Here is a 25,534-nt window from a genome sequence, read left to right as displayed (position 1 = left end):
CCAATAAAAACAACAACAAACACAGTTGCATAGTCACCCCAACAGAAAAGGGAGGGGATGTGCCAAAGCCTCAGACTTTGACTGAGTCTGAGACTCGGACCCACACCTGACACCTGTCCAATTTCCATGTTCTTTCCCGCACTCAACCTTTCTCGGATGGAAGAGCCTTAGACACCCAAGTCGCACAATCGCCCAGTTGACGTTCTCGCTGTGAAAGCGCCAAGCTCAAACGCCAGGCCCTGCTGGGGCCCTGGACAGCCAAAAGCTTGAGAAAGCAGTCAAGAAGATAAAATTTGCCAAATAAGGAAACTTCTTATTTTGATGGAGGGGGGAGGTGTGTGTGTGTGTGTGTGTGTGTGTGTGCGCGCGAGTGCGCGTGCGCGTGCGCGCACGCTTGCAGGAATTAAACCTGAAGCCTCGCATATGCAAAGTCTGTGCTCAGCCACTAACTCACATCTTTGGTTTCAAGAAATTAAATTTACAGGCTCCCTCTTCAAGCCTGTGTTATCCCTTGAACATGTATTTACTTTGCTTGTCTCTGTGTATATTTGCTTTTTTCTATTCTGGAAAAGCCTGTGTTCTCTTTTAAATATGTACTTCTCTCTTTCTCTCCCCTCACTTCTTTCTAAATATGTTCCCAGAAAAATTATCTAATTTCACACACACACACACACACACACACACACAAAAGAATAAGAAAGAAAGAAATTAACTTTATAAACCAGTACTCTTAGACTTAACTTTTTGGTTTTGGGGTCACATCCAGCAGGACCCAGGAATTACTCCTGGTTCTGTGCTCCAGGGTTATTCCTGCCAGGCTCAGGGAACCATATAGGATGCCAGAGATCAAACCTGGGTCAGCTATGTGCAAGGCAAGTGCCTTACCCGCTGTATTAAATCTCCAGCCCCCTTGACTTTTTTTTTTTTGCTTTTTGGGTCACACCCAGCGATGCACAGGGGTTACTCCTGGCTCTGCACTCAGGAATTACCCCTGGCGGTGCTCGGGGGACCATATGGGATGCTGGGAATCGAACCCAGGTTGGCTGCGTGCAAGGCAAACGCCCTACCCGCTGTGCTATTGCTCCAGCCCCAACTTAACTTTTTTTTTTTTTTATCTCATACACAATACATGTGCATGAGAGGGGAAAAAATCTATTGTTTAAAAAAACATAGCATTTAAGATGAAAACTGAGGGGCTAGAGAGAGAGTACAGTGGCTTGTCTTGCATGCAGCCAAGCCTGGTTTGATCCCTAGAATCCCATATGGTCCCCTGAGTACCTCAGGTGATTCCTGACCACAGAGCCAGGAACAGGCCCTGAACACTGCCAGGCGTGTCCCAATGCTCCACCTCCAAGCAATAAAATAAAATAATGAGCCTTCATCACCTCTTCCCACCCCCTTCCCTCGAGTGATTAGTTTGACAGCCGAGGTCTTGAGGACTTTCTTATATAGAGTTGGAGGGGAGAATGTGGGGAAGGCGAGACTAGATCCATCGTTCAGTGGATAGGGCCTTGGCTGCTTTGCATGCCGCCAACCCAGGTTTGATCCCTGACATCCCATATGGTTCCCAGAGTCCCACCAGGAGAGATCCCTGAATGCAGATCCAGGAGTATAAACCCTGAGCACAGCCAGGCGTGGCCCCCAAACCAAACCAAACAAATCCAAACAAAGAGAGTATGTGAGTTTCATAGTTTTTTAATTGTTGTTGTTGGGTTTTCTTTTGTCTTGGGGCACACCTGGTGGTGCTTAGGGGACCACCTGGCTACTCGTGGCCCTGCACTCCAGAATCACTCCTGGTGGTGCTCAGGGGACCATACGGGATGCTGGTGATCGAACCCCTGTCAGCTGTACGCAAGGCGGCTTGCTTGCCTACTGTACTGTCTCTTTGCCCCTGTTTTATTTTTTTGTTTTTGAACTTGAAATTTATATTTGCTGACCTGTAACTCATCAAACTATCTGAGGATCTTTTTGTGTCAGAACACCAAAGAACCCCCAGACCCACACCCTCCGTGCTTGGCCACCCCCTCTTTCCATTCTTACAGCCTTCCCACACATCTGCTTCACTTTCAGTTATGCACAGTGCCAAGCTGACCTGAGATTTTCCAGGGGGTGATTGGGGGAGGGGGGTAGTTGGTTGGGGCCACACCCAGTGGTGCACACAGCTTACTCCTGGCCCCGGGCTCAAGGGTCACTCCTGTTGGTGCTGTGGATTGGTTATATACTAGGCAAACACCTTGCCTGCTGTACTGTCTGTCTCTCCTCATCTGAGTTTTGAAACAAATTTTTTTTCAGTTTCTAATTTTTGTTTTGAAATAGTTAAAACTTACAGAAAAATGGCAAGATGGGTAAAGTGAATGTCACCTCCAAGGACATATTGTTGACCTCCTCTTCGGTTTGCTTCCCTTCTTGTCTCTCTTCTCCTGTACTGCCAAGTGTATATGGGAAAGTTGATTTCTAGCTTACAGGAAAGTGAAGTGGCAGAAACTATAATCTTTTAATGCTTCAGCATGTATCATCCAAGAACAAAGATACTCTTGTACATAACTCAGAATAATGATCAAGTTCAGGAAATACGATTTGATATAATATCCTTATCTAATATATGATCCACATTCAAAGGGTGCCAAAATATTTTCTAATATATTTCGTGGGGAAGGTTTTGGGTCATTCCCAGCAGTGCTCACAACTTACTCCTGACTCTGTGCTCAAGAGTTGCTCTTGCCAGGGCTTGGGGGACTAGATGCATTGCCAGGAATCAAACCCAGGTCAGCCACATGCAAGGCAATCATGCTGCCCACTGTACCATCACTCCAGCTCTGATGTGCTCAAAATATTTGTTTTATTTTGTTTTGGGGGGGTTTTGGGGGACCACACCCCTTGGTACTCAGAGATTCCTCCTGGCTTTGCACTCGGGAATTACTCCTGATGGTGCTCTGGGGACCTTGTGGGATGCCAGGAATCAAACCCAGGTCGACTGCGTACAAGGCAAGTGTCCTACCCACTGAACTATCTCTCCAGCCCTCAAAATCTTCAGTGTTCCTGCTCCGCCTCCCTTCTGCACATCCTGCATGCGTGTTTGGAGCAGGGATTGAACCCAGAGCCTCACAAGGGCAAGGCCATGCTCTACCACCAAGCCACAGCCCTGACCACCACCATCTATACAGATGTTCCTTAAGTCTTTTCGTTTCATAATTTTTGCTCTTTTTTATGCCACACCCCATGGTCTCAGCAATCACTCCTGGCAGTGCTCAAGGACTGACTGTGTTGCCAGAGGTTGAACCCAGTGGGCTGGATACAAGGCGAGTGCCTTAACCGCGCCCCCGCCCCCTCTCTCTGACGCCCTTGTACATTCGCAGCTGCAGTGCCCACTGGAGTCACGCATGAGGTTGTGGTGCTCGTATATTCGGCCACAGTGCTCACTGAGGTTTGCACTGCTTTGGTCTTGCTTGCTCAAGTGCTCACCCCAGGGCACCCTCTTGGCCAAGGTGCAGTTACTGTAGAGGCGCCTCTGCTGAGCTCTCAGAGCAGCTTACCAGAAGCCACGCCTCTTGAGCAGGGTGCTGGCACCTCTCTTCAGTTGTGGCGCATGCCAAGGGCCACTGTGTTTGCGTGAGACTCTCAAACGTGGCTGTGGTACCGTTGGAAATGGCTGCAGTGCCAGGGACTGCAGAGAACTGAGCAGCTGGAACTGCACCAGCGCCCGGGGTGCACGCAGGGTTAAACTCAGGATCGTCTTCATTCAGGACCGTCAGTCCGAGCCTCAGTGCTGTAGGAGAACATGGGTTTGTCCTTTCTGCCTTGCCACAGGGAGCTTAGGTTTATTGAGTTGCTCCCATCACAGTGCTCCCATTCCTTTGTGTTTATTTGTAACCTCTTTCTTTGTGCTCTGTTGATTTTTACATATTGCTTTTTCTCTTCTCCTTAAGTCCTTTGCATAGTTTATTCAGAGCAATGTCCTTTTTGTATGGGCACAGGAAGACAGTTAATGCTCTGCTTCTGTAACTTGGGAATTGATTGACTCCAGATAATATTACCTCCTGGACGTCTGTTCTCTCGACCTAAGCCTCAGTTGCCCTTACTTCCTAGCACCCCAAAAGCAGGGTCTCGACGAGGGACTGGATGGACCCAGAGAGGTACCCTGGCATCGAAATGGGCCTGGCCAAGTGCCATGATGCTTAACTATAAGTTAAGAGCATGGTCGTGGACAAATTCTGTCATGATCCGAAAAGTAATAACTAGGTTCGGACCCTGCTAGGGTTAGGAAAGATTAATCTGGCCTGAGCACTGTAGTCTGAGTCTGAGGTAGAGGTCCCCAGGAGAGCCACCCTCCAGGCTCAATGTATTTCTTACTGTATCCATACAAAATAACTAATATTAAGAGTAGAATTAAGATGTTAATTAAGTTATTGGACTAAGGAGAGGAGAAAAACAATATTTACAAGTCAACTGAGTACAAAGAAAGAAGTTACAAGTAAACACAGAGGAGTGGGAGCACTGAGATGGGAGTAACCCAGTAAACCTAAGCTCCCTGTGGCAAGACAGAAAGGACAAACCAGTGTTATCCTACATCTTTTGCTCAGAGACCCTTGTTTCTAAGTGTTTGGTTTGGGTTTGGGGGCCATACCTGGTGGTCCTTGGGGGCTGCTCCTACCTCTGTATTTCAGGTCCCTTCTGGTGGCGCCCAGGTCACCGAATGGTGAACTGGAAGTTTGTTCTGGCCCATTGAGCTCTCTCTCCAGCTCCATTTTCTTTCCTCTCTCTCTTTTTTTCTTTTTGGGATCACACCTGGCGATATACAGGGGTTACTCCTGGATTACGCACTCAGGAATTACTCCTGGCAGTGCTCGGGGGACTATATGGGATGCTGGGGATCGAACCCAGGTTGGCCACATGCAAGGCAAATGCCCTACCTGCTGTGCTATCGCTCCAGCCCCTTTTCTCTTTTTGGTGTGTGTGCATGCATGCGTGCGTGTATGCGTGTGTGTGTGTGTGTGTGTGTGTGTGTGTGTATGCGTGTGTTTTAATGAGAACACAAACCATAGTGCTGGGGATGTGGGGAGCAGGTGAGGGATCATGGTGGGGGTGAGGATTGACCATCCCTTCTTGCGTGTGCTTACTTTTCCTGTCGTTGTCCCCTATGCATATGCAGATGTGTGTAAACACATGCTCACACATACACACACACACACACATACACACACACACACACGCTTGCTATTTCATGACCCGTCTGATCGAGCTGGCTCCACTTCCCAATCTCAGATTCCTAGAACCCAGCTCTCTGTTCGTGTGTGTAGATGTGTAGTTTTGCTCCCACCCCCTTCTCTCCATCATTGCCTTCATTATTGTTGTTCTTGCTGCGGTGACCAGGGTTGTCCATCCTCTCTGTGCAATGTTCACGCATCCCAGCTGTGGCGCTCGCTGGTGATTGCACACCAGGCAAGGGCGCTTGTGCACTCCGTTTCCATTCCCGGTAGTCGTGGCGCCACCCATGTGTCCACCAGGCGCCTCGGTCTCCAGCTTAGGTGCCCACATTGTGGCCCTGGTGCTCCCCCGGGCTTGCTGCTGTGCTCACACATGTGGCCACCAGGGGCCACATTCCTCCTTGGTTCTCACACACACCTACTTCGGTGCTGGGGTCCGCCCGCGGCCAGCAGTGTCACCCAGATTGCACTTGGCTTATGTGGGGACAAGCTCTGTAGAACCTGTGGCCATTTGCTTACACTTCAGGCCTTTGACTGTCCCTCCTGACTGGGGGTTGCTTTTTTAAAAATTTTTTTGCCATTCTTATTGAGGTACCAAGATTTACATGACTGTTAATCATACTTTCCATGCATATATAAGATACCACCCCACCCCCCTCTTCTTTTCATCAGTTTCCCAAGAGCCCCCCCTCACTATACCCCAATATAAGCACATTTCTTTCTTATTTTTTCTTATTTTTTGTTTTTTTGCTTTTTGGGTCACACCTGGTGATGCACAGAGGTTACTCCTGGCTCATGCACTCAGAAATTACTCCTGGCGGTGGTCCGGGGACCATATGGAATGCTGGGAATAGAACCTGGGTTGGCCGTGTGCAAGGCAAACGCCCTACCCACTGTGCTATCGCTCCAGCCCTAAGCTCATTTCTATAAACAATCTTTTGGGGGTGGGAGGAGACATATCCAGCTCAGGGGTTCCTCCTGGCTCTGCACTCAGGAATTAACTCCTGGTGGTGCTCAAGGAACCAGACAGGATGCTGGGGATTGAACGGGTGATCAGCCACATGCAAGGCAAACTCCCCACCCATTGTACCAGTGCCCGAGCACTCTATAGACTCAATCTTTAATTTTGATGACTTTGACCATTTGTTCTTCCCTTACTGTTTCCTTTTAATCTCACAGATGGGATAGATCTCTCTCTACCTCTTCCCCCCCCCCTTTTTTATTATTGTGGGAATGGTGGCACCTAGACACACACAGATGAATACAGCTGGTGTGGAATTCTGGGGGTTGCCTTTGAAGAGCAGAGAAGGGGCCAGGGATGTGATTCAAGTGGTTGAGCACATGCCTGGGTTTGATCATGAACATCACTGGCTTCCCCCTTGACCCCCAGACCTGCTGGGTTTGGGCCAGAATGACCACAGAACAAAGAGCAGGGGAGCGGCTGTCCATTCTGCCCTCTCTTGTGGGTTCTCCCGTGAGTTCTGCAGGAAGGTGTGCTTGCCCCTGAGCAGGATGGTCCAGCAGCCCTGCCACTCACTTCCTAGCAGAGACCCCAGCAGTGGCCCTGAATTTACTGGCAGGATGGCCCCCTTCCCTTTTGGTAGCTCTTATTGGGGGGTTAGGTGCCATTCTTGGGCTCTCTTCAGTGGGGGAAAATAATTTGGGGGGGAGGGGGGCCACACGCAGTATGCTCAGGGCCTATTCCTGGCTCTGTGCTCAGGGAACCATGTGTGATGCCGGGGATTCAAATTGGGCTTGACGGGATGTAACCCTTGTGCCTGCAGTGCTCTGGGGACCACATGTGGTGCCAGGGACTCAGATGGGGGTGGTGTTCCCACCCTCGCACCGTCTCACAAGCCACAGAGGATTTTAGCTCTGCTTTCCTCCCTCTCCCCATATGGGCCCAGATCCATTTCCAGACCCCACCTGAATTCCTGTCTGTTTTCTCTCCTGCAAAACAAAGGACCGAAGCAGCTGAGGGTATTTTGGATCCCCAAGAATCGGAGAAGTTGAACTTCAATGAGAAGTGCACTCGGAGTCCGCTGCTGACTCAGCTCTGGGTGACGGCTGTCCTGGGGTCCCTCTCAGGTTAGAGCCGCTGGGGTACCGCCGGGCATCTGGCCTTGTGGGGCTTGCTGCCAGGTTATGCAGGGGGCTTGTGGTCTGTTGTAGCCCATGCTGCTGGGGGTGGGGATGGTCAGGGCTGTTAGCAGGAGGCTTTGGACCCGGGAGGAACAAGGGCTGGGTCCTTCCAGTGGGTGGATCTAAAATAATCTCGAGCCCGTGATTGATTCTTGGCAATGAAGCTTCTCTACATATATAGAACTGACCGTCTGCTGACCAGCAGCTGGGCTGAGACATGGACCTGCCCTGTCACTTCACCAATTCAGGCCGGCGCTGGGCCTGGCCCCACAGCAGACAGAGGCTGCCAAGGTCAATGGGACACGGCCGCCTGCCTCGCAGAATTCCTGTTTTCCAAGCAGGCTGCTCCTGTCGTGGACAAGAGTTTCTAGAACTCATGTTCGTGATTTTTATTGCTATTATTATTTTGATTGATTTGGGGGCCCCACCTGGAGCACTGTGCCCAGGGATCACTCCTGGCAGTGCTTGAGGGATCTTATGGGTGCTGGGGATTGAACCAGGGTCAGCTGCAGGCCAGGCAAGCGCTCTACTCCTGTGCTCTCTCTCCAGCCTGTGGACTAGCTTTTTCAAGGGAGGGGTGGGGAGCGGGGCTCGGACCAAATCCAGTGTTGTTCAGGGCTTACACCCTGCCTCTGTGCTGGGGGAGGGGGACCACTCCTGGCAGTGGGCGGGAGACCATATGGGGTACCAGAATTCCAAGCAGGGTTGCAGCAGGCCAAACCATGAGGTAGGCAAGGACTTTAACCTTCATACTATCTCTGCATCCCTGGACTGGTTTCGTCCCTTCAGTTTTTCCTCTCCCCCAGGGAATATTCTCCTGGTTCATTCAGGCTACAGCTTGTCCACTCTAAATTCTGCTGTTCCTACCTGACTTGCAGGGCTGGGCTGGGCACTGCCTCTCTGATGCTCCCTAGCCACCAGGGGCCACATCCCGAGCTCCAAGCTTGCTCGTGCCTCACTGGAAGAGGGTGTGAGCAGGGCCAGACCCTAGGCAGGGACAAAGGCGAGCCCTTCTCTCTGGCCGGGCCAGCCCGCTCCGTGTGTGATCTTGGGCAGCTCAGGACTTACTGCTCTGACTCTCCAGGAGAGGAGCTTGCACACCAGAATTATAGCTGTTGCGGCTACGATTTCTGGAGCACTTGGTGCATGTCAGGGCTTCTTAAGCGTTTCCCACTGTGACCCCTTTTCATTTGAGATACGTAGCAAAGGTGCCAGCCGCCACCAGCACTTCAGCTTCACACCTGCTTTGAGTTTGAATTCGATGTTTGGTCTTGGCGCATCTGGAACCTTCTAGCTGTCACCAAGTTTTCTGGTTTTGTTTTGTGACTTCCCCTCCTCCGCCCTGCAGTTCTGCAAGATGTGGGTTGTGGCCCCCCAGCCCCCCTTTCAGGTTCTAGGGGTATAGGCTGGGCACTTCCCAAGTGTCCTCTCCTTTGGTCCTTACACCCCACCCTGGCCTCAGTCTTGCTCTGAGCCCCCATCTGTAGAGGAGGGACTGAGGGCCCGGGAGAGGAGCCTGTGTCCGCGGGGTGCCGCTGCCTGGGCCGGCCACTCACTCCGGCCGCTCTCCGGCAGGCACAGAGGACGTGCGCATTGACGAGAGGACGGCCAGCCCGCTGCTGCAGCTGTCAGCCGACCGGAAGACCCTGACCTTCAGCGCCAAGAGGTCCAGGGCGTGCGTGGACGGCCCGCAGCGCTTCGACCACTGGCCCAACGCCCTGGCGGCCACCGCCTTCCAGGCCGGCCTGCACGCCTGGACGGTGGACGTGCGGGACAGCTGCGCCTACAAGGTGGGCGTGGCCCTGGGCCAGCTGCCGCGCAAGGGCCCGGGCAGCGACGCGCGGCTGGGCCACAACGCCTTCTCCTGGGTCTTCTCCCGCTACGGCCAGGAGTTCCGCTTCTCGCACGGCGGCCAGCACGAGCCCCTGGGGCTGCTGCGCCCCCCGGCCCGGCTCGGGGTGCTGCTGGACCTGCAGGCGCAGGAGCTGCTCTTCTACGAGGCGGCCTCGGGCGCGCTGCTGCACGCCCACCGCGCCGCCTTCCCGGGGCCGCTCTTCCCGGTCTTCGCGGTGGCTGACCAGGCCATCTCCATCGCCCGCTGAGCCCGCCCGCCCCGCCGCCGCCCTCCCGTGGGCACTTCCACCCGGCGCCTTTGGCTGCAGCCAGGATGCCCCGGGCATTCTTGGTGGTGGTTTTGGTGGGGGTAGGTGCTGGGCGGGGACGGTTTCGCATCCGGGCTGGGCGTTCCGGGCCGCCGGCTACTCCCTAGGTCTGTCCCCCAGAGTCTTCACGTGTCTGCTCCTCTGGGGGCCTGGCTTGCCCACCCTGGGGTCCCCAGCTTCCAGCATGGGGCTGGTGTGCAGCGAGCGTGCAACAGATATATTTGGTAACAGACAGTGGGTGGACAGGCTGGGTGTGTGTGGCGGCCGGGGAGCAGCATTTTCTTGTCCCAGTGACCAGCGGCCAGCGGTCGGGGAGCACTTCCTGGGCCAAAGGCCCAGTGGGGTAGACTCAGCCCCCAATGCCGTGCTTCCCCGGTCTTTTCACAAAGGGGCACGCAGAGAAACACTCGTTTTCTATAACATAAGGACAAAAGGACACTTTCTTTAGAAGAGACGTTAGAAGTCCTGCCAGGCTGGCCTGGGGGGCCTGGTGGGTCCAGGTTCTCGTGCCGACCCTGCCCAGGCCTGCACAAGTCCCAGGGGAGCCTGGTTTGGTGCAGCTGCTCTGCCAGCTAGCACTCTAGCCCATGGTGGGACCAGGGATAAAGCCCCCCCACACACACTGCTGCGGATGAAGCCCCCAGGTGACTGTCTTAGGCAGAAAGGGGAGACCTGGGGCACTGGCTGCCAGCCAGACAGAGCAGGGGGAAGAGGAGAACCAGCCTTAGGGAACATGTACGTGATTAAAGGGTTTGGAAGAATGAACAAATTGACATCAGCGCCAAGTTCTTTGTCGGGACCGGTGTGTTCTGCGTGCTGGCCTGCCTGCCACCTCCAGTGCCAGCTTGGAGCTCAGACAACACGTTTGCCAGCCAGCTGCCATCGTCCCTCCCGCACCCACATGCCCAGAAATCAGTGGGGTGGCAGTTAAGCATCTGGAGCCACAAGAGCCTGGGGACAGGGCTCTGTGTCCTGGGACTGACGGTCACCCGCCCTCCTCTTGGGAAGGTCACACAGAATAGCAGGTGCCACCCCGTGCCCTCGGGCAGCATTTGGCACTGGCCACCGCGGGCTCCTGGGCCCAAAGATGGAGGCTGGAGCCGTCCCCACTTTATTTATTTTTGCAATGATGGGGGCAGGGTTGAGGGGGAACCGAACCCAGGGCCTCACACAGTTGAGACAAGTGCCCACTGCTGAGTTCCGTCCCGACCTCTGCCCACTCTGAAGTTTGCCCAGTACTTGAAACACCAGGAAGGATGAATCCAGCATGGAGACCACTGGCAAGTGATTGGGGTTGAGTTGATTTCCAAGGTCCTTAAGCCAAGCCCATGCCCATGGCTCATGACCCACATCCATGGAACTCACGTCTTCACCTGGCCTTGGCATCAAGCACGAGGTAGGCATGCCCAAAAGAGGCTTGGCTGAGTCAGAAAGGAGCTTCTCAGCCTTTACCTGGATGTAGCCTTTGACCACACACCAAAGCTAGAGCCCAGTGTTCTATTGGCACCCCGGGGCCTGATGCCACACTTCCTGGTTGCCTTTTGTCTAGTGAGTCTTCTTCCCCTTATCTGCCCAACTAAATGCCAGCTCCAGGGTCTACCCGACACGCTGGTACCGTATTGTAAACCGGATGTGCCCATCTGTTTTCTCACCTGCCCTGTCCCTTGCCCAGCACCAGGCAAATACCCAACAGTGTTTGGGGGGCGGGGGGCTGCTCCTAGTTCCGCTTGGGAGCCACTCTTGGTGGTGCCCGGAAGACTTCGGATCCAGGTGGTCAGGGACCCAACCACATTGGCCATACAGTGAGTAAGTCCAGTATTATCTCCGGCAGGCCAAGAAGGTGGAATTTAAAAGCTCAACCTCCTCCATTTCCGGTGACTCCTCCCGCAGCCCCTCTGCCACCCTGATCTCCGTTCCCTGGACTCTCCTAGCCCATGCTACCCGAGAGTGCCTGTAAGCACACCTTCCTGTTCTGCCCAGCCCTGGGTGGGCTCCCAGCGATGACCAGGAGACTCGGTGCTGGCCATCCCAGGGGTGGTCAAAGGGCTTTAGATGAAGAGGGTCTCAGTTGGACCCTAGTTCTCTCAGGATGAACTGGGGCCTTGGGAAGGCTACTTACCCCCTAATTTCTTTATTTGGGGGCTACTTTGGGCTCCATGCCGGGGGGGGTTACCCCTGGCTCAGGGGTCAGTGGTGCACCTGCCTAGCCCTAAACGATCTCTCCTCACACCTCCTACCCCCCACTTTTAAGGCTTTCCAGCACAGTCCCTAACAGACAGGCCAGGTTCAATTTCTCCTGCCTTTGTGGGCCTCGCAGACCCTCTCCAGCTCAGCGCTGCACCCTGACTTTCCAGGCTCCAGGGCTTGAAGCTCGTGTTTTCCCTCTGCTGCGTGTGAAGGTTTACTTATGTGCTTCCGCTCCCGCAGCTAAAACAAACTTTGAAAGTGCCCACTCGGGACGCTAGCTGAGCCCCGGCTGCATCTTGTGGGTGAGGGGCAGCCCGGGTGGAGCCCAGGTGGAAGGCATGAACATCTCAGAGTCCAGGGGCTGATTTGCGGGGGCAGGGTGGCAGGCCCCACACTCACTGCTTTATATTCAGAAGACGCCGCAGAGACTGCTAGGAAGAAGGGCAGAGGCCACAATCAGCAAATAAGGGGGCCCTTGTCTTCCACGTCTGTTGGGTGCAGCTGCTTCCCTCCCAGGTCTCAAATCCTGGGGAGGGAGGCCTCCAGGTGGTCAAGGGCAGGCAAGAGGAGGGGTAAGGAAGGCAGGGTGTGTTCTTGGGGCACAGAAGCCTTGACCAGGGGGTCCACGGGCCCAGAGCCAACCACGAGGAAGCTATGCATGCCGACTGCCCGTGGGCCCTGGTAATCACAGCGGTAATTGTCCCCAATATGAGCTGCCACGGCTGCGTCCACCTGAGCCAGCCGCAAGGCCTCATGGAAAATGCGGGGGTCCGGCTTTGGACAGCCGGCAGCCTCGGAGGTCAGCACAAAATCGAAGTGTTCCTGCAGGCCCAGCCCCACCAGGATGTCCTCGAGTCGCCGGTCAAAGTTGGAGATCACCCCCAGCCTCATCCCCCGCTCGCGGCACCCCTTCAGCGTGGCCTCGGCACCCTCCAACAACTGCCAGGTGCCAGGGGTGCTGAAGTCCGTGTACAGCTGCTCCGCGATGGGGGTCACCACCTGGGCATCCCTGACCCCTGCCAGGTGGAAGGTCTGCAGGACCACATCCAGCCACCAGCGGCGGGAGCTGAGGCCCTGGCTCAGGCCGTAGTTGGGGAAGCGGAGGCTCTGAGCCTTGTAAGCCTGCCGGAAGGCGGGGCCCAGGGCTGTGGCCTCCACTTCCAGCCCGTGGCTCCGGGCCATGCTGGCATACTCCTCCCCCACCGGCCGGCGGAGCCTGAGCAGCGTGTCCTTCACATCCCAGGTCAGCAGTTGGATCCGGAGCCTGTGCGCCATGGAGGTCTGCAGGGCTTGGAGGTCACGTCTGCCCCACGACCACCTCGGGAGAAGGCGAGCAAGGCAAGAGCCCCGGTGGGAACGCCTCCCCTTGCTGGCCTTATGGGTCCACTATGCCCGCCGCGGGGAAATCTCTGCACGGTCTGAGAGCCTGGAACGAGAGGCACAGTGGGGCGTGGGGAGAAGGTCAGGCCTTGGCGTCAAACTCCAAAGGTGCCCTGTGCAGCTGCCAGCTCCCTGTGTGGGAGCCAGAAGCCTCGCTCTGAATCCTGCGTCTCCCTCCACGACAAACTCCAAAGTCCCTATTACAAGTCGACGTTGGGGATGAGATGAGATTTCCAGCCTGTGTGAAAGCAGGGGCAGGCATTAGCAATCAGGGAAGGAGGGGCACAGGTCGCAAAGAACACCGCTAATACTTCAGTGTAAGAAAGACAGCATGTCTCAGGACAATGGATGTCCTGGGATCCAGTCTCCACTGGAACTTCCAAAGTAAGAGAAGTCTGAAGGGAGGAGGGGGAGGTCTGAAGAATGACCAGGCAGGACAACAGATGTGAAGTGCTCCTGGCACCGGAAGCAGCATATGCAAAGGTCCTGAAACACCGAGATCCTTACCTGATGCTTTACGTACCTGGAATGCCAGACCTGGCAGGGCCTTGCAGGTGAAGAAACAATGACTATGGTTGCTATTTCTCCTAGCAAGGCCAAAGACACAAGGGTCAGTGCAGACCTTCTGACTAACTGTCTATTAGGGCAAAGAAAACAGAGAGAGGGAGCAGGCATATACTTGACTGTGGTCACAGGTGACTGAGCAGCAGGGCCAGGGCTAGAACTCAACCTTCCAGACTGTCTGGCCAGTGCCTCTACTGATCAAACTTTTATGGTATTTTTTTGTTTGTTTTGCTTATGGCCATACGTGACTGTGCTCAGGGCTTACTCCTGGCCCTGGACTCAGGGATCACTCCTGGCAGTGCTTGGGGGACCATATGGGGTTAGAAATCTAATCTGGATGCAAACACCTTATCTGCTGTACTATCGCTCGGGCCCCTAGATTAGATATATGTGTATATATATATATGCATATATATGTATATGTGTGTATGTATATATTATATTATACTGTCACTGTCACTGTCCTCCCGTTGTTCGTAGATTTGCTCGAGCGGGACCAGTAACATTGTGAGACTTGTTACTGTGTTTGGCATATCGAATATGTCACGGGGAGCTTGCCAGGCTTTGCCATGTGGGCGAGATACTCTCAGTAGCTTGTCAGGCTCTCCGAGAGGGGCAAAGGAATCGAACTCGGGTCGGCCACATCAGCTGCATGCAAGGCAAACGTCCTACCCGCTATGCTATCGCTCCAGCCCATTATATTATATATAATATATAAATAGTATTATATATTATATATGGGCTGGAGCGATAGCACAGCGGTAGGGCATTTGCTTTGAGCGCAGCCAGCCCGGCGAAGCCGGGTTCGATTCCTCCGCCCCTCTCAGAGAGCCTGGCAAGCTGCCGAGAGTATCTATCTCATCTGCAAGGAAAAGTCTGACAAGCTACCCGTGAAGTACTCAATATGCAAAAACACAGTAACAAGTTTCGAAATGGAGATGTTACTGGGCCCCTCGAGCAAAATCGATGAACAACGGGAGAACAGTGTTGTTTATATGTTTTGTTTTGCTTTTTGGGTCACACCTGGCAATGCACAGGGGTCACTCCTGGCTCTGCACTCAGGAGTTACCCCTGGCGGTGCTCAGGGGACCATGTGGGATGCTGGGAATCGAACCCGGGTCGGCCGCGTGCAAGGCAAACGCCCTACCCGCTGTGCTATCGCTCCAGCCCCAGTGCTGTCTATATGTTCATATATATATGTATATCTTTATAATCTGACATCAGGGAACTGAAACGTGCAGGACAACAGGCAAGTGAGAAGAGCACAGAGCCCCTGTCTCCAGGGCTCTCTGACCACGGCCCGTCTTTGCCGAACAGGAGCACCAGTCCGGGTGGGAGGCACAGAAAGCGCGCGCGCCAGCCCCACGACCCCTGCGCTGCCCCCGAGGCCGCCGCTGCTGCTCTCCTCCGAGATGGGCTTCCAGGAGCCTAACCAGGCGACCCAGCACAAACGGGGAAGCTGGAGCTCCAACTGCAGCTGGGACCGAGGGAGGGGCGTGGCTGGAGACTGGGGACAAGCCTCGTCCGAAGCGTGGCAAGGGACTGATCATCCGAGTCCCGGAGGGGCCCTGGGAGACCCATCCCCAAAGCCCGCGACCGCGGCACACTAGCCCCGCCGAGCCAGAACGAACGCTGCCGGCGCCGCGCCCCTTCCTTGTCCACACGTCTGGCCCGGCAGCCCGGCTGGCCGGCTGGCCCTCGCTGCCCGGCCCAGGGCCCGCTGCCCGCGGAGTCCAGCAGATGACGCGGTAAGGGCGACGCTCACGCTGGGCGGCGTGGCCAGCGGCGGGGAAGGTGCTAGGGACTCCGGGACTCCCAAGTCACCTCCCGGCGGCTCGGCCACGGCCCCCCAGGCCCGGAACCCACCTGCTGGGGAGGGCGGCCGCTCACGATCGCGCAGGAAGCCGCCGCAGCGACAGGCCGGCTCCAGAAGGCGCGCGGACGCTCAGCCGCCGCCGAGACCCGCGCCGCGTCCCCGGGCCCGGAGAGCCAGTTCCCCAAGGCCCGCCCCCTCGCCTGCGGCTCCGCCCCTCGCCCTCGAGGCCCGCCCCTCGCCCTCGAGCCGAGGCCTCTTCCCTCGAAGACACGCCCCTTGCCCTCGAGACTCCGCCCCACGTCCTCGAGGCCCCGCCCCTCGCCCTCGAGGCCCGCCCCTAGCCCTCGAGCCGAGGCCTCTTCCCTCGAAGACACGCCCCTCGCCCTCGAGACTCCTCCCCGCGTCCTCGAGGCCCCGCCCCTCGCCCTCGAGCCGAGGCCTCTTCCCTCGAAGACACGCCCCTCGCCCTCGAGACTCCTCCCCGCGTCCTCGAGGCCCCGCCCCTCATCCTCTAGCCGAGACCGCCGCCCCCGAAGGCACGCCCCTCGCCCTCTAGATCCCGTCCACCGTCCTCGAGGTCCCGCCCCAGCCCTCGAGACCCCGCCTCTCGCCTTCCCGCGAGATTCTCCCAGCTCCGCCCCTAGGACACGCCCCTTGTCCTGAAACCCCGCCTCTCGCCCCGAAGACCCGCCCCCGACTTCCTAGGACACGCCCCTCTCCTAAGACCCGCCCTCCCGTCCCCCGGCGCCTCGCTCGCGTTTCCCAGGACCCCGCCGCTGCTCCACCCCGCGCCCTCTTCCCCCCGCCTCCCCGCGCCCCTCTGCGCCCTCCCCCGCGCCCCTTCCGTCACCTCCCGCCGGACTGGGAGCCCGCACCTTCAGATCCGCGTGTCCGCGCTCCCGCCCCTCCCCCCGGCCTTGCCGCTCCACGCTCCTCCTGCAGGTCCTCCCCACTTGCCCTGGCTCCCACCCGTGACCCTCAGTCTCTGCGTTTTGCACTCTCTGCTCTCTCCCTGCCTTTCCTGTACCCCTCTCCCTGTCTTGGATCCAGACGTCCCAAGAGGAGCCCAGGTCGGCTTGGGAGAAGCAGGATTGCGGTCCGGGAGAGTATGTTGTGGTCTGGGGCGTGGCGCCGAACCTCTCTGGTCTGCATCTCTGATCCGTTACTTTTCCTACCAAACGTGTGTGATCCCATCATTTTATTGAGGGTAGGGTCATCTGCAATAACCTAGCTGCTTTCTAATTTCCTTCTGGTGAATAATAAAAAAATCATGATCTTCTCAAAAACGCTGAAAAATGCAAAGTGTACAATAAGAATGATAATGCCAACCTCATTTACCGGGTCCTGCCTTCATCAAACACGAAGGGCAAAATCAAGTAAATAAAACACAGTTCAAGTGGTAATAAGGGCTGTGGAGGCAGTAAAGGCAAATGGTTTCAGGAAAAGTGACAGCAAGCCTCTTTGGATGAAAAGATTAGGGAGGAGCAAATTCTGAATGGCAGCCAGGTGAAGATTAAGGGACAAATACTCTGTGTGAGGAATGCAGTGCAGAGCTAGAGGAGAGGCAACCTACTTACTGAGCCAAGGTAATCAATGGTTATGGGGATTTGGGAGGTGGAATGGGGAAAGCAGGCAGCCCCACCCTGGTTGCTCCCCCAGGCTAGGTGCTGGGGGCAACGACTTATATTCTCATCTTTTTCTGTGAGCACACAAATATGCATATATTTTTCTCCTCCTTTCTTCTACCCCTCTTTTAAAAAGAAAAAGAAGGGCAAAATTTCATCTCTGGAAGAAATTTCAAGGCTGGCATGTTCACTATCTATCTATCTATCTATCTACTGCTTTTTGGGTCACACCTGGCAATGCACAGGTTACTTCTGGCTCTGCACTCAGGAATTACTCCTGGCGGTGCTCAGGGGATCATATGGGATGCTGGGAATTGAACCCGGGTCGGCCACGTGCAAGGCAAAATAACGCCCTACCCGCTGTGCTATTGCTCCAGCCCCTCACTATATATTTAGAAGCTTCTCATGCTTACCGAACTCAGAGCTGGGCAGAAGTACCAAGTGGAGAGTCACAAACTGGGCAGGCATGTAGGGGAGAGCCTGACCTCAGAGACTGATTAACAAGGCTGTCTCTGAGTCCCAAAAGTGGAAGTGTCTAGGATGTTTGGGTGGCCAGGGGCCCATCTACATTTCACAGAAGCTGAGGATGTTCGAGACTGTTCATTTTTCAGGGTGGCCTACCTAAAACCCTACCCCGTTGCTTCTGCTCCCATCCTAACCCTGGTCCTCTCTGAACCCTCCATTAGATTTGTTTCTCTGGGAGCCTCTGTCCTCAATATGCAAAATACTGGACTGAAGTCCAAACTTGCTCCCCTTTCCCCTCCTATTTCATTCTTTTAATGGACGTTGTTGCAATGACCAGAAGTCACACATGAACGGTTGTGGTATTCCTGGGGGTGGGGGTGGGGTGTCTCACATTTTTGTTTCACAGATCTGGCTATGCGGTACTAGGGATCAAAATTATGGCCTCATGCTTTTCACCACTGAGCCACCTGGTGGGTTCAGCTTTAAGGTGAGTTTCAGAGATTCTTATTTTTTGCTCATCTGACTGTGATCCTTGATTGCACTGGAACCCAATGAGAGCACGTGAAAAAGCTCTTTGAGAAGTTAAAGATGCTCCTTTGCAGATGAGAACATTGAAGAACTAGAGGCTTTATTTCAGGTGACCTGACTGAGTCATTTGTCCCAAGCCGGCATGCCCACTCTAATATGTGAATGTGGCCCCGGGAGTGTGACCTTGATGTAACTCTGTGTCCTCTGGGTTCTGCCTTTCTCCTTTGAGACTAAAAAAGTACCTTTTCTTTTTAATTGATTTTTATTAAAAACACCGTGACTTGCAAAGTTGTTCATTACGCAGTTGTTTCAAGCATTTAGTGTTCCAACACCACCAGTGTGACCTTCCCTCTACCAGTATCCCCACTGTCCCTCCCAATCCCAACCTGACCCCTTTGGCACATAACATTTACTTTATGTTGCTTATTCCAACAAAGCTTTAAGAACTGGCAAATAGAATGATCAGAAAATATATCAGTAAGGACCAATTAGTGAGTACTATATGATTCTGACCTACATAAGTAAGAACTTAAAACCATTTAATACAACATTTAAAAAATGCTTATTCTCATTTACATATATATATGTTTTCACTTCTGGAATCTAAAGTGTAAATTCTAATTTCACTTCTGGAATCTAAAGTGTAAAATCTAAATTAAATTTTATTTATTTATTTTTGCTTTTTTGGGTCACACCCAGAGATGCACAGGGGTTACTCCTGGTTCTGAACTCAGGAATTACCCCTGGTGGTGCTCAGGGGACCATATGGGATGCTGGGAATCGAAACCGGGTCGGCCCCGTGCAAGGCAAATGCCCTACCTGGTGTGCTATTGCTCCAGCCCCTAAATTTTATTTTATACTTGGATCTCGTTATGTTAATAATTGTGCCTCACCTATCACTAATAACACTTTTTAAAAGTAATTCTGTGTTAATATATTTTATTTTATTTTTCTTTTTTTTGGGTTACACCCAGTGATGCACAGGGGTTATTACTGGCTCTGCACTCAGTAATTACTCCTGGCAGTGCTCAGGGAACTGTATGGGATGCTGGGAATCGAACCCAGGTTGGCCACATGCAAGGCAAACACCCTACCCGCTGTGCTACAGCTCCAACCCCAGTGTCGATATATTTTAAAGTTTACATGGAATATAGGTAAGGCCCACATAAGTAAAATTTCCCCTTACTCCAAGTGCCTTTTACAGCAGAGAGAAAAAGAGGAGTCTTTCTGATCACAGGAGAGCTAGTGAAAGGCTCCGGCTGTTCTGAAACAAGCTTCCTTTGGATTTGCCAGCACGTATGTTTAATGAATAGTTTTCTCTGTCAGTCACAAGACAGAGCTCTCCTGTGTGAGCTTTGGTCTACAGTACATTACTCGTGGAGTTAACAGCCATGTCACTATACTGCACACTGGCCTAGGAATTTTTTTTAGAAAACAAATTCCCTTCCCTTCTTTTCCCTTCCCTCCTTTTTCCCCCCCTTTCTCCTTTCTCCTTTTATTTTTTATTTTGGTCTTTGGGTCACACCTGGCCGTGCTCAGGGCTTACTCTTTTTCCTGGCTCTGTGCTGAAAGATTTCCTGGGACCATAGATGGTGTTGGGGCTAGAATTCCGGTTGGCTGTGCGCAAGGAAAGCACTTCCCTGCTATGTTATTTCTCCAGTTCTCCTTTCAGCTTTTGGGTACTGGGGATTGGAGCCAGGGCCTCACACATAGAAAACATAGGCTCTAGCACTGAGCTCTATCCCTAGCCAAGAAATTAAATTAAACAAAATTAAAATATATATATATATATATATATTTTTGCTTTTTTTTTGTGGGGTTGTCACACCCAGTGATGCTCAAGGGTTCCTCCTGGCTCTGCACTCAGGAATTATTCCTGGCGATGCTCAGGGGACCATATGGGATGCTGGGGATTGAACCCGGGTCAACTGCGTGCAAGGAAAATGCCCTACCTGCTATACTATCGCTCCGGTTTCTTAAAAATATTTTTAAAAATTAATTATTTCTTCTTTTGAGTTCAACTTGGTGGTACTCAGAGCTTACTCTTATTCCTGGCTCTGTGCTCGGGGATCACTCCTGGCAGGGCTTCAGGGAGCAAATGTTGTGCCAGGGATTGAACCTGGTTCAGCTGTCTGCAAGGCAAGCACTTTATCTACTGTCCTATTTCTCTGGCCCCAAGAAATCAAATTTCTTACAGAAAGGTTTTTACCTTGACATTCTCATATGAAAAGTATAGTAAACCCACCAATTACATATCTCTTTCAGATTTTTAGTTTCCCTCCTGCCTTACTCATTCCCTCCCTCCCTTCTTTCTTCTTTTCATGATTTACAAGACTGTTTCATTTGTTTATATTTTTTGTTAACTTTTAGATGATATCCTACATAGGGAGAAGTATAACAAAATGAAGAAATGTAAATCTTTGCATTTTCACAGTGAACTTACCCATACAACCCAGCACCCAGCCCAAGAAAAAGAACATTTCCAGGGGCCAGAGAGATAGTGCAGGGGTTAAGGAACTTTCCCTTGCCTACGGCCAACCTGGGTTTGAGTCCCAACACAGCATGTGGTCCCCCAAGCACCATCAGGAGTCATCCATGAGCAGAGCCAGAAGTAACCCTGAGCACTGAATAACCCTGAACACTGCCAGGTGTGGACCAAAACACAAAGTAAAACACAAACAAACAAAACAAACACTGTCCTTCCGTTGTTCATCGATTTGCTTGAGCGGGCCCAGTAACGTCTCCATTGGAGACTGTGTTGTTACTGTGTCTGGCATATCGAATACGTCGTGGGGAGCTTGCCAGGCTCTGCCGTGCGGGCGAGATACTCTCGGTAGCTTGCCGGGCTCTCCGAGAGGGGCGGAGGAACCGAACTCGGGTCGGCCACGTTGGCTGTGTGCAAGGCAAATGCCCTACCCGCTGTGGAAAAAGACATTTTCAGAACTGTGGAGTCCCTGTCACCTTCCAATTGCTTACTTCTCCAAATGGTAACCACCATCCTAACTTCTAATTGCACTTTAATCTTCTAATTGCACTTCTAATCTTACTTTAACTGGATACTAATGGAGTAAGAAAGCAGGCCTCTTTGTCATTCTGCTTTTGCTGAGAATGTTATTTGTAGGACACACCTCTGTTGCTCTGTGCAGTTGCAAGTCATTCATTCTCATACCTGGAATGTTCCATTATATAGTATTTATCGTTTTACTGCTGATGGGCTTTGGGTTATCTCCCTTTTTGAGTACAACAAAGATTGCAAAATGTTGCTATTTCGAAAAAAGAGTGACAGCAGGCCCAAAATGGAATCATTTGAGCTAGGGTTGTGTCAGCAAACCAAGACTTAATCCATAAAGAGACTGAAGTTGCAACATCCCTTGGGAACATACCTGAGGTCTGCAGCAAACCTGAAATTTCTTGGTCAGCACTAAAAGATAAACCATGCATGTGACTGACCTAGGTTAGATCTCCAACACCTCACATGGTTTTGAGCAATGAGAAGAGGTGGCTCGAACCACCCCTCCAAGAGAAATAATTCAACTGACAGCCCCTATCTGCCCCTCACAGAACACTGGCTGAAGATAACTCAGCCTGAAATCATTCCTTCTTTCCTCTTTCACTTCCTTCCAGTCTATAAAATCTTCCATGTAGGATGGCAGCTTCTCAGAGCATCTCTTTCCTCCTTGTATGGGATCTGATTCCTGAATATTTGCTTTTTTTCCTTTTGGAGGGTCTACACTTGGCATTGCTCAAGGACGTGTTCATGGGACCAAACTTACAACACCAGGGATGGATCTAGGGTCAGCTGCATACAAGGCAAGCGCCTTAGCCCCTGTATTCATCCTTCAGCCCCTGGCTCATACTTGTTTGCATAAAAATCAACTGAGTTTTTGGTTTTACTTCATTTTGCTATTCCAATAATATGAACATTCTGGAATGTCTTTTGGTGACCACGTGTGCACATTTTCTTTGGGTAATACTGAGATGCAGAGTCACTAGGTCATAGGTGTACGTTTAGCTTTAGTAGGTGGGACCAGTTTTTTTTTTTTTAATTGGGGGCCCAGACTGGGTGGTGCTTTGGAGTGATCTCCAGGTCAGTGCTCGGGAGTCACTCCCAGTGGTGCTCTGGTGCTGGGATCAGACCCGGGGCCCCTGCATGCCTGTGGAGCTATTTCCTTGACCTCCAATTTTCTGGGGGAATTCACTTGATTTTTGTTTTGGGGACCATACATGGCAGTGCTCAGGGTTGACTCCTAGCTCTGCACCCAGGGATCTCTCCTGGTGATCTGTATGGGGTGCTGGAGATTGAACCCAAGTCGGGTGTCTGCAAGGCAAGCACGTCATCCTCTGTACAATCTGGGCCTTCCCTCACCTTCCCCTCATCCAGTTTTCTCGTGAGGCTGTACTTGCTGAGTCTTGCTGAATTCCAGCTGCTCCACATGCTCCACAATTGGCAGTTTATCTCTAACATTCTTCGGTTTTGTTTTGTACACACACTCAGTGGTGCTTGGCGGCTATTCCTAAATTCGTGCTTGGGAGTTCCTCCGTACAGTGCTGGATGGGCAGAACCTTTGGTGACAGGGAGTAAACCCAGGGTTTCTGTATGTAAAAGATGCTCATTACCCTTTGGGCCATTTCCCCAGCGCCTAAAACAGTCTGAAGGCTATATTGTGGTAACATACTCTGGTTTTTACTTGAACTAAAGTAGCACTGTCTGTAGCACTGTCCTCCCGTTGTTCATCGATTTGCTGGAGTGGGCCCAGTAACATCTCCATTGTGAGACTTGTTACTGTGTTTGGCATATTGAATATGTCACGGGGAGCTTGCCAGGCTTTGCCGTGCAGGCGAGATACTCTTGGTAGCTTGCCAGGCTCTCCGAGAGGGGTGGAGGAATCGAACCCGGATCGGCTGGGTCGGCCGCGCGCAAGGCAAACGCCCTACCCTCTGTGCTATCGCTCCCCAATTTCCTGTGTGTTAGCAGGGGGCCTGGTCTGATGGTTAAGGGCAGAAGCCTTAGAGTTTCCTTACTTCTTGAGCCTGGCAATACTCCTGGCTCCATAACTCAGGAATCACTGCTGGCAGTGCTCAGGGGACCATACGGGATGCTGGGGATTGAACCCGGGTCAGCAAGCTTCCCACCCACTGTACTAAGGCCCCAGAAACCTTAGAGTTGGACTCAGTGGGTTCAGATCTGTTCAGGGAGTGGAGCTGAGGATTCCCCTTCCACTTGGAAGCTCTTCCAAGCTTTCCCTGGTGACACTCCTCCTCATTCTGCTCCATTGTTATTTTTTGGCTTTAAGCCACACAATGGTGCCTGGGGGCTCCTGCTGGGTTAGTGCTCAGGACCATCCAGTGCCTGGGACAGGAGCTGGGCCTCCAGCCCTTGGAGCCATCTCCCCCGCCCGCCCGTTACTCTGTCCTTGCCCCTGCCCTTGGGTGGGGGAGGCTCTGGCCACATGACTGGGGACAGAATGGGCTCCGTTCTCAAGGTGAGTTAGGCACAGGTGGGATGGCAGAAGGCAGGCATTTATAAAGATTAAAAGGGGTTGTACTGGGGCCAAGGGGTGGCTCAGTGGCTAAGGTGCTTGCATCAAAATGGGTTATATTGAGCCAGAAAGAAAGTACAGGGCTTAAACTTGCACGAGGCCGACCTGGTTCAATCTCAGGTGCCACATACACACAATCCCAGGAACACTTCAGAGCCAGGAGTAGCCCCTTAGCACTGCTGGGTATGGTTCAATCCTCCCCGCTCCCCCTGCCTCCATAGTAATACAATTAAATGGGTTGTACTGTCTTTACTGTCTTTATTTGGGGTAGCAAGCAGGTGTTCAGGGTTCCTTCTGGCTCTGCACTCAGGGGCCATGCAGGTGCCCCAGATCACAACAGGGGCACCTGCATGCAAAGCCTGTACCCTGGTCCATCAGACCCATCAGGCCATTAATTCCCCCGGCCTGAATTCTTAAGGTCTGCGTCTGCGTTGGTCCTTGAGCTGGAATCCGTGGTTCTGCAGATGGGCCCACAGCCTGCCCTGCCTTGATTGAACTTCCCTGGCAGGCAACTCCAGGTCATGCTAGTTCCAGAGGCCACTTTCAAAGGCAGCCTTGTTCATGGAGAGTATCATGCTAAGTGAAATGAGTCAGAGAGGGACAGACATAGATAGAATGACTGTACTCATTTGTGGAATATAAAATAACATGAAACTGATACCCAAGGACAGTAGACACAAGGGTCAGGAATATGGCCCCATAGTTGGAAGCCTGCCTCATGAGCTGGGGGAGAAGGCAGCAGGGATAGAGAAGGGATCACTGAGTCAACGATGGTTGGAGGGATCGTTCGGGATGGGAGATGTGTACTGAAAGTAGATGAAGGACCGAACGTGATAGCCTCTCAGTATCTATATTGCAAATCATAGTGCCCAAAAGTAGAGAGGGAAATTGTCTGCCAGAGGCAGGGGGAGGGTTGGAAAGGGGGGGGGTGTATACTGGGGACATTGGTGGTGGAGAATGTGCACTGGTGGAGGGATGGGTGTTCGATCATTGTGTAACTGTAACTCAAACATGAAAGTTTTGTAAGGGCTGCTCAGGGTAATTCAATTAAAAAAAAAAAGGTAGCCTTGTTTCCCTCTGCCTTGGGCCCCATTAGGTCTAAAGTGTTGGCATAATATGCTAATTCTGTTTCCTCGATATGTCCTGAACACGGCTGCTTCCTGCTCCAGGCCATGGCCAATGCCTGACACCCCTCAGTCACCTCCCCAGGGGCTCTTCCCCTCTGGGTCCTTCTCCACACTTCCCATGTTCAGATGGGAAAGTGACAGCTCACAGCTTTGGGTGAAAATTCTTCAAAAGGGGTCAGGGAAGATAGCTCAAAGGGTTGGAGGCCATGCTTGGCACGTAGGAGCCCCGGGTCTGGTTGAGATCCAAGATGGGGCTCACAGGCTTCTAAGTTGGCCTGGGCAGCACGAGGTGAGAGTTTCAGCCCATGCCGGAGGCTGCTAGACTGTCCCACGGCTGGGATCCTTTGTTAGTAAGGCCTGCAGGGTGGCTTGGGCCTTACAGCACCTGTTGGCAACACCGGGGCAATCCTGAGGCCCTGCTTGCTCTTATGAGAGGTCCCTGGTGCGAAAGGGCCCAGAAGCTGGCTCAGTGACTTAGAAGTGCCCAGGGCAGGGATTGTGGTGCTGATCTTGACCCCCTGTGCCATGCATATGCCCAGCTGCTCCTGACCCCCCTGGGGTCCCCTACAAGGAGAAGAAAAAAAGTGCAGGACTCCCCCTTCCAGCTTTCTGTCCTGTTGTCCACCGTCCTCTCCCTCACCTGCTCCCAGAAGCCCTGCTGAGTGCCCCCCCCACTGCAGACCCACACTTCACCACCAGCCACTCACGATCCCCACCTCACCCACGCCACCCCATCCTGCCAGGCACAGAGATAATCTGTAACTGCTTTATTGGTGTCCATTAACACCTCCCCT

General features: G+C 53.0%; 2 protein-coding genes across 4 annotated transcripts in view; one reads left to right on the top strand and one right to left on the bottom strand.

The window, feature by feature from the left end:
• The window catches only part of BSPRY (B-box and SPRY domain containing), a 22,879-nt gene extending 13,424 nt beyond the window's left edge, over positions 1–9,455 (top strand). For both annotated transcript variants that reach the window (XM_056109522.1, XM_056109521.1), the window contains exons 5-6: positions 7,168–7,292; positions 8,922–9,455. In XM_056109522.1, the coding sequence (XP_055965497.1) occupies positions 7,168–7,292; positions 8,922–9,448 (652 nt within the window). In that variant the 3' untranslated portion in view covers positions 9,449–9,455. The remainder of the gene's footprint in view (positions 1–7,167; positions 7,293–8,921) is intronic.
• A 1,206-nt stretch (positions 9,456–10,661) lies between these two features.
• Positions 10,662–15,639, bottom strand: HDHD3 (haloacid dehalogenase like hydrolase domain containing 3). 2 transcript variants are annotated; one of them, XM_056109516.1, is made up of 2 exons: positions 15,506–15,639; positions 10,662–12,976 (listed from the first exon to the last, which is right to left on the bottom strand). In XM_056109516.1, exon 2 carries the CDS (start codon positions 12,968–12,970, stop codon positions 12,215–12,217), a length of 756 nt encoding a protein of 251 aa, XP_055965491.1. In that variant the 5' UTR covers positions 12,971–12,976; positions 15,506–15,639; the 3' UTR covers positions 10,662–12,214. The 2 variants fall into 2 exon arrangements, with proteins under 2 accessions (XP_055965491.1, XP_055965492.1); XM_056109517.1 differs by having other exon boundaries at positions 10,662–13,121; positions 15,506–15,634.
• Positions 15,640–25,534: the final 9,895 nt, after the last annotated feature.

Source organism: Sorex fumeus, unplaced genomic scaffold (assembly GCF_029834395.1).
Source record: "Sorex fumeus unplaced genomic scaffold, SorFum_2.1 ptg000285l, whole genome shotgun sequence".
Lineage (NCBI taxonomy): Eukaryota > Metazoa > Chordata > Mammalia > Eulipotyphla > Soricidae > Sorex > Sorex fumeus.
The sequence above is the reverse complement of the archived record's forward strand: the minus strand, read 5'-3'. Positions and strand labels throughout refer to the sequence as shown.